At 36.7% G+C, this 13,011-nt stretch overlaps 1 protein-coding gene across 1 annotated transcript in view; it reads left to right on the forward strand.

Annotated features, from left to right (window-relative positions):
* LOC306874752 (low-density lipoprotein receptor-related protein 1B-like) overlaps window positions 1-13,011 on the forward strand; it is a gene marked incomplete at its 5' end in the record, with an annotated part of 280,259 nt that overhangs the window by 52,686 nt on the left and 214,562 nt on the right. The window contains one exon of the mRNA XM_079424987.1: window positions 1,599-1,736. Within this exon, the coding sequence (XP_079281113.1) occupies window positions 1,599-1,736 (138 nt within the window). The remainder of the gene's footprint in view (window positions 1-1,598; window positions 1,737-13,011) is intronic.

Below are 13,011 nucleotides of genomic sequence, written 5' to 3' on the forward strand. Positions count from 1 at the left end.
AACAAAAGAGCAATGAAACCCAAGTGCTATAACAAGTCTCAGTTAGCTTAACGTAATACATGTAGCAAGGTTTTTTTTTATTATATAATAAATAAAAAGATAACATAAAATAGAAAAAAGAATAGAGCTTTTGTTCATTGTATAATAAATACAAAGAAAATAAATAGATTACAAAAAGAATAAAGAAACTAGTTTTAGTTAGTGTTTACTCTTTTTTTATAAGAAAACAAGCAAAATGAATAGAGTGCAAGTCTAAAAGGGGCAAGTTTTTTATTTTTTAAGAATATAATTAGAATAGAGAGTGCTAGAGCATGAGATAAAGATGGATGAGATGTGTTTTTAGCCGATTCTTGAAGATTGAGTTGGGCAGGTCATTCCACCAGAAGGGAACATTTAATTTAAAAGTCTGTGAAAGTGATTTTGTGCCTCTTTGGGATGTTACAATAAAGTGACATTCATTTACAGAATGCAAGCTTCTAGAGGGTACATAAGTCTGAAGTAATGAACTTAGATAAAGGGGTGCAGAGCCAGTGGTGGTTTTGTAGGCAAACATTAATGCCTTGAATTTTATGCGAGCAGCTAGCCAGTGCAAATTGATAAACAGAGGTGTGATGTGCATTCTTTTCGGCTCATTAAAATGAATCTTGCTGCCGCGTTCTGGATTAATTGTAAAGGTTTGATAGAACTGGCTCGAAGACCTGCCTAGAGAGCATTGCAAAAGTCCAGCCAGATCTTCTTGATGTTGAATAAAGCAAATCTGCAGGACCGGGCAGTTTTAGCAATGTAGTCTGAGAAAGTCTGATCATCAATCATAACTCCAAGGTTTCTGGCTGATTTTGAAGGACTTGTGGTTGATGTGCCTAACTGGATGGTGAAATCGTGATGAAACGATGGGTTTGCTGGAACCACAAGCAGTTCTGTCTTGGCAAGGTTGAGTTGAAGGTGATGGTTCTTCATCCAACAAGAAATGTCTGTTAGACTAGCTGAGATGCGAGCAGCTATCGTCAGATCATCAGGATGGAATGAGAGGTAGAGTTGAGTATCATCAGCATAGCAGTGAGCCATGTTTCTGAATGAAAAAGTTTTCTTTTATCATTTTTCTGCTGTCATTATACAGTCATATCAAACATTTTAAAAAGTAATCTGAGTTTTAATCCTCTAAAACATTTAAACTTGTTTATAAAGCACTTGAGACATGGCAGGAACACCGATCTACCAGCCTTGTATAGAATCTGAAAGTAGCTTTGTTACGAACTGTATAGTGTCATTACCAAATTAGTCAGTATTCAAAAACAATCCATTTCTTTTTATATTTATAAATTCATACTTAATTGACCGTGAGCTTAATTGACTGCAAACTTCTTGTGTTAGCAAATGCAAGACGTACTTTTATTCCAAAAAGTTACATTACATTCACACATCATTACCGCCTCACGCAATATTAAAGCCCACAAACTTTTTTCCAGGGCTTGTGATAAATGTTTTAACATACTGCTTTGTTCCTCTTTTTGTGAGTGTCTGCCAAATGCATAAATGTAAATGTGGTTTGAAGAAGTTGAATTTTTCAAGATTACATTAAAAGTTCTTCTCTTCTCCAGGCTTGCGGCAGGTAAAGGTGAGATGTCCTGTCAATCACCTCCAGTGCCTCGGCACCCACAGGTGTGTTCATTTCAGTAAACTCTGCAATGGAGTACTAGACTGTGAGGATGGATACGACGAGGGTGTGCACTGCCGCGGTGAGTTCGCAATGATTTTATATACTGTATACGCTATTGTTGAAAGTTTTGGGTCAGTAAGTGTCTTTTTTTTAAAGTAGCTGGTATGTTTATTCAGCTAGGATGCATTAAATTCCTCAAAAGTGACAGTAAAGACAATTACAAAATATTTCTATTTCAAATAAATGCTCTTGAACTTTCTATTCAGAAAAAAAGAAATCATAAAAAATAAAATGTATCACAGTTTCAATAAAAAATAATAAGCAGCACTACCATTTTCAACACTGATAATAATGAGAAAACGTTTTGTTTGTTTTTTGAGCAGCAAGTCAGCATATTAGAATGATTCTAATAAGGATTTTGTGATATTGAAGACTCGAGTAATGATGCTGAAAATTCAGCTTTGCATTAATTTAACTATTATTAATAAATTAATTACATTTTAAAATATGTAAAAATAGAAACAATTGTTGGTGCCGATAGCCTTGTGGGCAGCATGCCAACATATAGTGCCATTGCGCTATGGGTGTCCTGAGTTTGAATCACGGCTTGTGGACCTTTCCCAATCCTGCCCCTATCTCTCAACCACTTTGCTTCCTGTCATTACACTGTCCTATCTAAATAAAGGCTATATATATATATATATATATATATATATATATATATATACAGAACAAGTTTTTTTTTTTTCTTTTTAATTGGAATAGTATTTCACCATATTAGTGCTTTTACTATATCAAATAAATGCAGCCTTGGTGAGCATAAGATACCTCTATAAAAAACAAAACAAAACAATTTTATTTATTTATTATTATTATTATTATTTTATTTATTTGATAAATAATCGATGTCCACTGGTATTATTAGGAAAGTTTTTTTTTGCACCAAAACAAATTTTTCATGACCATTTTTCGTCCTCTCTCTGACCATTTTAAAATAAATAGGCCATTTTCTTCTGTGTCTTAGACTCTTATGTAAAACTGTTCAAAACAAGTCATGTTTGCAGCTTGGTTTCTTCTTCTTTTCATAGTGCAGTGAACTCTTTTGATATTAAAAGATGAAAAGATGATCCCTTTAATTGTTCATATGATGAATCTATGAGACATGGCTTGAATAGTTTTGATATGTGTTTTATTTATGTGTAATTATTTATTTATTTATATGTAAACAGTCTCGAATTCAGCTGAAAATACCATGATGGTCCACCGACATCTATAACTGCAGGTCAAGATTTTAACCTGTGCAATTTCCATCTTAACGCCACAAAGTGCCCATTTTTTTCCTCATTTTAAAAGTGTTTGACAGAATTAAACCCACAACAAATCTGCAGTCGTTTGAAGTCACTTCCATGCAAGATAAGCACAGTCGGCTTAATGTAATAATGGGTTTCTGCTAAAAGGCAATTACTGTTTCTCCACATGATGAAGTGAGGATTGCGTTTTGTGACATTGTGGTGAAAGGCAACAAGAAAAGAGGTTTATATGGAAACTGCAGCCTAGTTTACGTCTAAAATGCTGATGTATTGCAGCTGAGAATGTTTAACTGTTGAGATGCATGAGCTACATCGTTCATGTCTTGAGAATGTGTGTATTTAGTTACGGCCATAATAAATGAACATATGGAGGTATTCATCATCCTCACCTTGAGTTGAACCGCTTGTAAGATGTTCGCACGCATACGGCAGGCTTTTTAAAGCAACCGAAAAACCTCGCTCGGAGAGCAAACTTGCACATTTACATTTTATGTTCCATTTCAATCGTAGTCTTGGTTCGGTTTCAAAGTAAATAAAATTGGGCGTCTTGAAGACGGAGGTATGGAAGTACATGCTCCTTTGAGGAGAAAACTCGGGCTGCTTTGTTCCACCCCATACCGGTTTCGGATTGCTCTCTGCACACCTGTCATAACTGAGCATTCATAATTTACATTATCAGTCCGCAGAGCAGATATCAACTCTCACTCCTGGAGGTATACAAATCTAGGACATATAGAGAGAAGAAGTGAGAGAGAAACATCTTTACGAGAATGGTCATATGAGCCAGACTCTTTTTTTTTTTTTGGTCATAAAAGTTAAGACAAACTAACCTTGTGGGTTAAAGATAGCGTGACACTAGCATTGACCTCATTTACGACCTTAATAAATGGCTGTAGTCTTATTGTGCACGATACTGCAGTGCGTAATGTCAACTTGTTCCTCTTTTTTAAGGTTAATGTGAGGCAAAAGCTAATTTTGAAGCATTTAAAAAGAGAAATTAAAACAGAAAACTTTTAAGTTCATTTTTTTTTGTTGAAGTTTGCATATTTATTTGAGCTGTTAAGCTGTTCAAATGTCATTTTTACAGTCGTTTTAGGGCTTATGGCATTGCTATAGTGAAAAAGTTTTAAAATTGGATTTATTAAGCATTTTTTCCACACTAAAATCATGTTAACACTCACATTGTTTACATTTTGTGGCTATTGAAACAGTGAGTGTTCAAGATTGGTCCCATTCTCTTCCATTCTAATTTGATAATACTGTTAAGCTATTTAAAATGTCATTTTTAAAGTAAAGTAATTTTTATTAACTCTTTTTTTCAAGAACCAAAAAATGTAAAATTGTATGTAACTTTAAATAGAACGCAATTTTCACACCAAAATCATGTTAACGCATATTGTTTACATTTTGTGGCAATATTATTGAAACAATGAGTATTTAAACCTTTACAGATTCACTTCCATTGTAAATGCCATTGTAGGTGGTTGCTAGGGCATTGCTATGCAGTTGCATACACCCAGAATACCGTATAGTAAAACATGGTAACCATAATTTAACCATGGTTTTGCTACCCTAACCATAGTGTAACCATGGCATTTGTTGTAAAATTGTGGTACACATTTACTACACGTTTACTATAATAGAACCATGGTTAATTTTTGTAAGGGTTGTTCCAGGTGGTTGCTAACTGTCTGAAGTCATAAAAGCCCACCCTATTGTGTCTGTTGCCACTTTTACTCCAAAATGGTGCTTATTGACAGTCCAATTGAAATGTAGGTTGCTACGTCGATAAACCTGAGTAAACAGTCTTGCAGGTATTTGACATCGACTTAAGCACCTAACTAACCTTGACAAAGTGTTTTTATATTCTCTTTTATTTTGTTCTGACAGGGAAAAAAACAAAACAAAAAAACTAGTGCGCAGCATTGGGACCACTGCCTTTGGATCACTGTGTGTTATTTTGAAACTCTTTCTTGGCTATTTTTCTTGGTTGTGTGGGGATTTGTTTTGTCATTGAGGAATGGAGCTTGCCTTCAGGTGACCACGGCTATTCACTAGAGACTAAAGAATAGAGAATAAAGAGATTTCGGCTGTGTGTGTGAGTGTGTGTTTCAGTACGATCGCTTATCTTCACGTTTCCCCACTGTTTTGGTCCTTCTCACACAGATTATATTTAGATCATTGGGGCCTGATAAGGACTTTATATCTTTTTTTATTATTATTCAGACGGTGTATGCCGGTGTCAGACTGACTGACTGTAGATGTGTGAAATGAATAACTTAACAAAGACGGCATAGAGCGGTGCAGAAGATAACAGAATTGAGACAAAAAGAGAGTTACACATTTAATTAACTTCCCTGAACACACACACAGGAAAGAACATGATGCCGTGCACATTTCATGGCAAAGGTTTTCTTGATCTGTCGCATTTATTCTCGTTTGTCTCACGTCAGAAGAGCATACAGTTTTGTGTACAAAATCACATTGTCTCACACTAGTACTCCACTACAATTAAGAAAAAAGCTAATCATATATAGTTAAGTGTTAGCATTCTCATTCAGTATGTGTACATAGCATGTTATCATAATAACCTGTTCTAGATAATATTTTTTTTTTTAACAAGTTAGTGTTATGCTAGACTAGGGTGACCAATAGATCTGTTGCAGGACAGTAGATGTGATTTTGCGGGATAATGCGGGACACGTGTGAGACAGATACTACTGTTATTCCATTTAAATACTGATTTACATTACATCCGTTGTCTTATGCGCTGATTTGTGTTTCTGCCGGTGGATGCCCATTGCCCACACTCCAGGTTGCCCTTCTGGAAGCATTAAATCCAGGAGAGAGTATAAGTTTTGAGTGCGCACACGTAGGCCTAATGTCTGATCGAGAAAGAGAACGCATGTGTTTTGTGTGAGAGTGAAGAGAATCCTGCGAGCGGAGAAATTTGTTGCGCTCTCGCATTACAATAATGCGCTCTGGACACTTGTCATTAAAATAATGCCTCAAAAGGAACTATTAAAATGAGAAGAAAGTCATGTCTGAAAGCTGCAAGGTTTTTTGTAAATGAAAAGAGAATATCGTGTTTTTCCGTGTGCGCTCGACCATTTCCGACGATGGTGCTCAAGCATTTGATGAGGTTCGCACATCCTTTGCGCCGTCCACGCAGTCGTCATCAGCGGAAACAGCCCTCTCTACGACTGCGTCGGTTGGTTATTTTCACAGCTAGAACATGACAGCTGCGCACAGTTTTTAATGTATTTCTTATTTTTGGTATTTCAATTTCTGGGGTGAAAAAAAAAAACAGAATACATAATTGAAATGCGGGATGCAGCTTACGTTTTGCGGGATGCGGGACAAAGCTCCCAATTTCAGGACTGTCCCACAAAATGTGGGACGGGTGGTCACCCTATGCTAGACTAGTAGGCTTAGTACTCCAGTATGGTTAAGAAAAGGCAGTGGCTTTACACTAAGTGTTAATAGCAATTAGATGTTATATTTACACTAAGTGAAAATAGCATATTTTCTTAGCGATAGATGCTATTTACACTACGTCCAAATAGCAATGGATTCTATTTACAAGATTTTCTGCTATTTGTACTACTGTACTTATTTCAAATAGTGGCAATTATCTACACCTCATTATTGTAATACATTATAAAATAGTACGTAATAGCGTATTGAGTGTAAATTGTAATTAAAATTATAAATGGATGCCACCTTACTGGGACAATAAAGCCCTCTCTACACCCACCCTAACCCTACAGTAATTAGCACTTGCTAGTAGGATAAGCTATTTGAAGGCTTATCACATTTTCATGCCTCCCTCGAGCCCACAACGCATCACATGCTTGTACTGTGATCATGATATCCTTTTCTAGTTAGTTTTAGGCTAAGCTAGTAGGCTTAGTACTCCAGTACGATTAAGAAAACAACTAATTGCATCCTATAGAAAGCTAACTGTCAGCATTTCCAAGTACCTGTTCAAAAACATGCCTTGTTTTCATAATATCCTGTTCAAAAATGTTATTTATTATAATTTTTTTTTACAAGTTAGCATTATGCTATTGCTAAGGTAGTAGGCTAAGCTGTTAGCTTGCTATATGAAGGTTAATCATATCACCCAATAATACTACACTTAGACCAATTTTGGATTTTTATTGAGTATCTGTTCAGAAACATAGCTTATTGTAATAATTTGTTCTAGCCAATAGAAAACAGTTAGCCCTATGCTAAAGTAGTAGAGCAAGTAGCTTGCCATCTGGCACTAACAGCACAAAGAAAGGGACATGTTTTGGAATTGTTTGTTTCAGTAAATTAGAATGGGCTTTGACTCTTTGACTGCAAACTTTGACTCGTCCTGAGCTTCACATATACTTGCATTTGTATAAAGATATTGCACCATGGATTGTCTATTTCTGTAAAATCACAGCACAGGAAAAAGGTCTTGTTGAATTTACAGAGCAATCATTTAGTCATCTGTGTCTAGAGATTGAGGTTGCACATTACCGAACATGAGCGATGGGCTTTCTGTCCTCTGGGCTTGAGAAGCTGCCTTATTTTACACATCCACATTTATAGCACAAAGGAAATGCTAAAGCTCATAAACTTTATATCTTTATGTGACAGGAAGGACTGTAACCTTGAAAATGTGCTGAGTGTCTCTCCTGCGCTTTTTTTTTTTCTTTCCTCTTGCTCTCCACAGCTTGCTCTCTTTTCACAGTTCCCTACAACAAAGACTTTTGCGACTAACATGAGTCTGCTTTAAAACAAGCACTGCATCCTATTGTATTTATTCTACTGTTTTTTTATGCAGTATTCTATGTGAAGGGTTCTTACTAAATCCCATGTATCCGGAATATATGTATGTATCTTAGTGCTGTCAAATAATTAATAGCGATTAATTGCATGAAAAATAAAAGTTTTTGTTTATGTAATATATGTGTGTATTGTGTATTATGTATATAAATATAGACACATACAGCATACATTTTGAAAATATTTACATGTATTAAAATGTGTATATTTATATAATTTATATTATATAAACATATATACAAATACAACAGTTTTCTTATATATATATATATATATATATATATATATATATATATATTGTTACGAGATGCTGATCCAGGAAGGCAGGAAGACGAGGGATTCAGAGTAATCAGGTTTTTTAATGACGAAGAATTTTTAATGACAAAGAAGATTACTGAACTCAAAGCTTATAAAGAACACAAACTAATGAGGAAACAAGATGATTAATATAAGACATGTGAATGGAATAAATGACGATAGACTAATAATGAACTAATGAGAAGAACCGGAACAAAACCAAATATGGGCAAACAGGAACCAAACCGTGACAGATATCGCCCCCCTCCCGGAAGGTGTGTCCCGCACCGGCGGATCAGGAGACTCGGGAGGCCATGGCGGGACAGGAGACTCAGGCAGCCATGGCAATATTATATTTCCATGAGGCCATGGCGGATCAGGGAGCTCCGTGGCCTTGGCCCTTGGCCTGGCCACACAGGCCGTGACTATATGGCCGCCCCAAAAAAAATAATTGGGGAGGTTCCCCTCTGAGAACAATTTAGGAGAAGCGGGCTCTTGGGGACGCTCGGGCAGCGCGGAGCTGGACGGGACCAGCGGAGACATAGGAGGGCACTCTGGAAGCGCGGACATTTGAGGGCGCTCGGGCAGCGCGAAGCTGGACGGGACCAGTGGAGACGAAGGAGGGCTCAGGCGAGGAGCAGGCATTGGTGGGCATAGGAGGGTGATCTGGAGGCTTGGACACTTGAGGGCGCTCTGGAGGCGTGGAGCTGGACGGAAACAGCGGAGACGTAGGAGATGCAGGAAGGCTGCACGGGACCAGCGGAGACGCAGGAGGGCTGGACGGGACCAGCGGAGACGAAGGAGGGCTCAGGCGAGGAGCAGGCACTGGTGGGCACTTGCGAGGAGCAGGCACTGGAGGGCGCTCGGGCAGCGCTGATTCCTGGGGGCGTTCTGTCAGCACTTTCACAGGAGGGACTGGCCCTGGAGAAGTGGGCACTGGAGAGACTGGCCCTGGAGAAACGGGCACTGGAGGGACTGGCCCTGGAGAAGCGGGCACTGGAGGGACTGGCCCTGGAGAAGCGAGCACTGGGGAATGCTGAAGAGGAGTGGGCACAGGAGGGCGCTGTCAAGGAGCGGGCACAGGAGTCCAAGACATCCCCTCATACACAACTAGTACTCCCAAAGGCACGTGAGCATCCGTTTCCGGGCTTACCATACTCTCTGGTGGCGGGCCTGCCATACTCTCTGGCGGCAGACTTGGGTTGGTCGCAGGCGGCGGCCGTGCCGCGGGCGGCGGCACAAACTTTGTTGCGGGCGGTGGTTGGCTGATGTTCCCCGGGCCAACCTTGCGGGGAACTAATCTCAGCCTCCTCATCTTCGGTTCTGGTCATGTCTTCTGTTACGAGATGCTGATCCAGGAAGGCAGGAAGACGAGGGATTCAGAGTAATCAGGTTCTTTAATGGTGCAAACGCATTCAACAATAGAATAAACACGACGAAGAAGATCTTATGATACTGAACTCAAGGCTTATAAAGAACACAAACTAATGAGGAAACAAGATGATTAATACAAGATAGGTGAATGGAATAAACGATGATAGACTAATAATGAACTAATGAGAAGAAGCGAAACAAAACCAAATATGGGCAAACAGGAACCAAACCGTGACATATATATATATATATATATATATATATGCATATACGTGTGTGTATTTATATATACATAATAAACATACACAGTACACACACAAGTATTATGTAAACAAAAACTTTTATTTTGGATGCAATTAATCGTGATTAATCATTTGACAGCACATATATATATATATATATATATATATATTTATATATATATATATATATATATATATATATATATATATATATATAAAACTGGACACAGATTTAAACATGCAACATAATTACAATGCAATACAAGTGTCTTACACAATGTATTACACATAGTTTCACATGGTATTTTTGCTCAGGAAACATTTAGCTGTATGCTAGAATTGTCTTCTGTTGCAGTTCTGGATCTGCTCTAAAAAAAAAAAAAAAAGCGTAGTAGAACAGATGCACCATTTCTCTTTCATCTCCCGAGGAAAGAAAGTGATAGATTTTTCCCTCGCTTGTGGCCTGTTAACATATTAATAGCATTAGCTTGTGTTGTGCTTATACAGTATGTATGTTTCTGGAAGCTCGTGTGTAGCCCGCCTCAGCCGTTTCCTCTCCCTGTCTGTAAATTTGCACTACTGAATGTTTATCAAAGCCTAAAAATGATAAAAAAGAAACCTCAGAACACGTGACAGTATTGACAGTCTTTGATGGCAAAATCGGAGTTTGTACTTCAATTCCGATGGAAAAAGTTCATTTTTCATTTTTTATTCAGTGGCGGAAACGGCTTCCATAGGAATACACACATTCTCTTTGTTGATAATTGTAAACCTATTGAACAAATGCTGGCACTACACATCGATTATGTTCAGATATTTATCTTGGTTGATATTATTTCAGACTTCATTGATGGTCGAACAACTGTTATGTGATGATGAAATCTTTTTAGCAAATGTAAAAAAGTAAATATCTTTTTTTCCTTTTGATATTCGTATAAATATGATTCGTATCATATTCTGTTGATATTTATGCATCATCTTCCAAAAAAAATAAAAAAAATAAATTCAATTTCAATATAATCAATATTACAATATAATATAAATTAATAAATAGAACAAATAAACTAATAAATGACCTAAATCAGAGCTGTTATTTGGGGCCTCATTGGTAAAACAAAATTTTGAGTGTGAATTGTTTGAAAAACTATTAAATTCAATTCAATATGTCAGTTTATGTAAGAATGGTTTTTATGAACAATTTGCCAAGATATTAATTCTAACGTTTCAAGAATAATGCTATTTTGCTTGATTCATGACTTAGCATTCCAGTTTCTACTCAAATTAAACTTGTCTTTTTGCTTCACCTCAAAACCGTTGAAGAGCCTTGAACATCTCTTTCTCTTTTTGTTGCTCTCAGTTACATTCCGTAACTAACATTCTTAGTTCTTCGGGACCGTTGAATGCACCACAAACGTCCTGAAGCATTATGTTCTGCACCAAAACAATCAAAAGCACTGTAAGATGTGACCATGGTCCCTCTGAAGGTATTGTTTTACGTCTCCTGAGCATTCATAGATTGGTGCGTACTACATACTACAGGTGCTAGGCAGGAAACTGTCTTTGTGTTGCACTTCTGAACGTCCCTGTGGTAATAACACACTAGCCTCGCTTTCCCCATCTGCATTGTCAGTCCCTAATGAATATACAGAATTGAATATAGCAGCCCACACAGCAAGGCGACTAAAAACCCCTGAAACACACAGCAACTGCAAACAAAAGAGTCTACACTTCACTGTGGCTTTTATATAATGGCAACTCACACAGTAAACAAAGCATTGGGATAACAAGAACGCCGTCAGATGCTTAAAGGTAAATTTATCTTGGAAACAACAGCTTTTCTTTATTCTTTTTACAGCCCGTTGTGAAACATAATTACTCTACTTGTAATGACCTGATTAGGTTAAACTTCAGAAGTTTTTTATGCACGCAAAAAAAAAAAAACTTGCGCCATCAAAAAATTATACAACTGATACCATCCATCTGTACAAGATATTGTTTATTGGTAACTCATATATATATATATATATATATATATATATATATATATATAATATCTTCATGATTTCGACAATTGAACTTAATTTTCTTGTGATCTCACCATAACAAAAATTGTATTCATGAGATTTACTTTTTAATATATCTTTCCTGTGGCTGACACAATAAGTTTTCTTCCGATTTCAATTAATTTTCTCATTATATTGACAAATTAAAAGCTGATTTCTTGTCTAATCTAATTTTTGGGGATTTTGCCATTATAAAAGTTGCATTTGAAAGATTTGGACTTTTTTTTATCTCAACTTGAGAAAATGTTTTCTCAGGGTTTACACAACAGTTTTCTCATTTCTCCTTTTTTTTGGAATTTTGTCATAAAGGTTGTTTTCTAAAGATCTCTATTTAATTTTATTGTGATTTCACCATAGCGACACGAGATTCACAAGATTTCAAATTTCTTTTGATTGCAACTAAAACAATATCGTGACCTACTTCAACTTAATTTTCGTACAGTATTATCGTGCCTTAACAAATGCTGTTTTTTAAGATCTCTAACTTTTGTTGTGAGATTACAAGAAAATTGTGTTGACCAGATGTCGACTTTCTTTTGATTTCAACTTCAACATTTTCTTTGTGATTTCAACTTAATGTTCACATTATCTAGACATAACAAAAGCTGTTTTCCTTATATCTACTTTATTTTTGTTTTGATCTTGACACAACAAATGTTTGTGATCTCAAACGAACTTTCTCATGATGTAGACATACCAAATGTTGTTTTGCACAAGAGAAAACAACAAACAGCTTTTAAGTTGGGTTTTCAAGACAAGTTTATGGTGAGATCTTAAGAAAATCTTTTTTTTTTCATTTCAGTTAAGATCAATTGAATTGACATCATGAAAAAGACAGAAACAAATAATAATACAGATATGTAACATCATTATTTTAGGTGTTAATATTATCAGTATTACAGAATGACTTGTTTATTTCCTTCATGTGTATTTAATTGCTTAGCAAAGACATTTTGTAATGTAGCTGCACAGGAATTTGACAGTTGTCAGCTAACAGCTGCAAATGTTAGAATTCATCAAATAAATTCAACATTTATTCATCTAGTGAGACTGCTAGTGTTCACTCGAGTGCTGAAAATGCAGGCATATTACAGTATGATGGGAGCAGCTGAGGGTTAAGTGCTTTGCCCAGGGGCAAAACTGCAGTGGTCACAGGAAGGGCAGTTTCATGTGCCAAGTTGATGTCCTTTGCTAGCTTGACTAGGATTTAGACGAGTCTCCAAGTGCAGAGCTTTTACGGCCACATC

This window comes from Barbus barbus (assembly GCF_936440315.1).
Source record: "Barbus barbus genome assembly, chromosome: 9".
In the NCBI taxonomy this organism is placed as follows: Eukaryota; Metazoa; Chordata; class Actinopteri; order Cypriniformes; family Cyprinidae; genus Barbus; species Barbus barbus.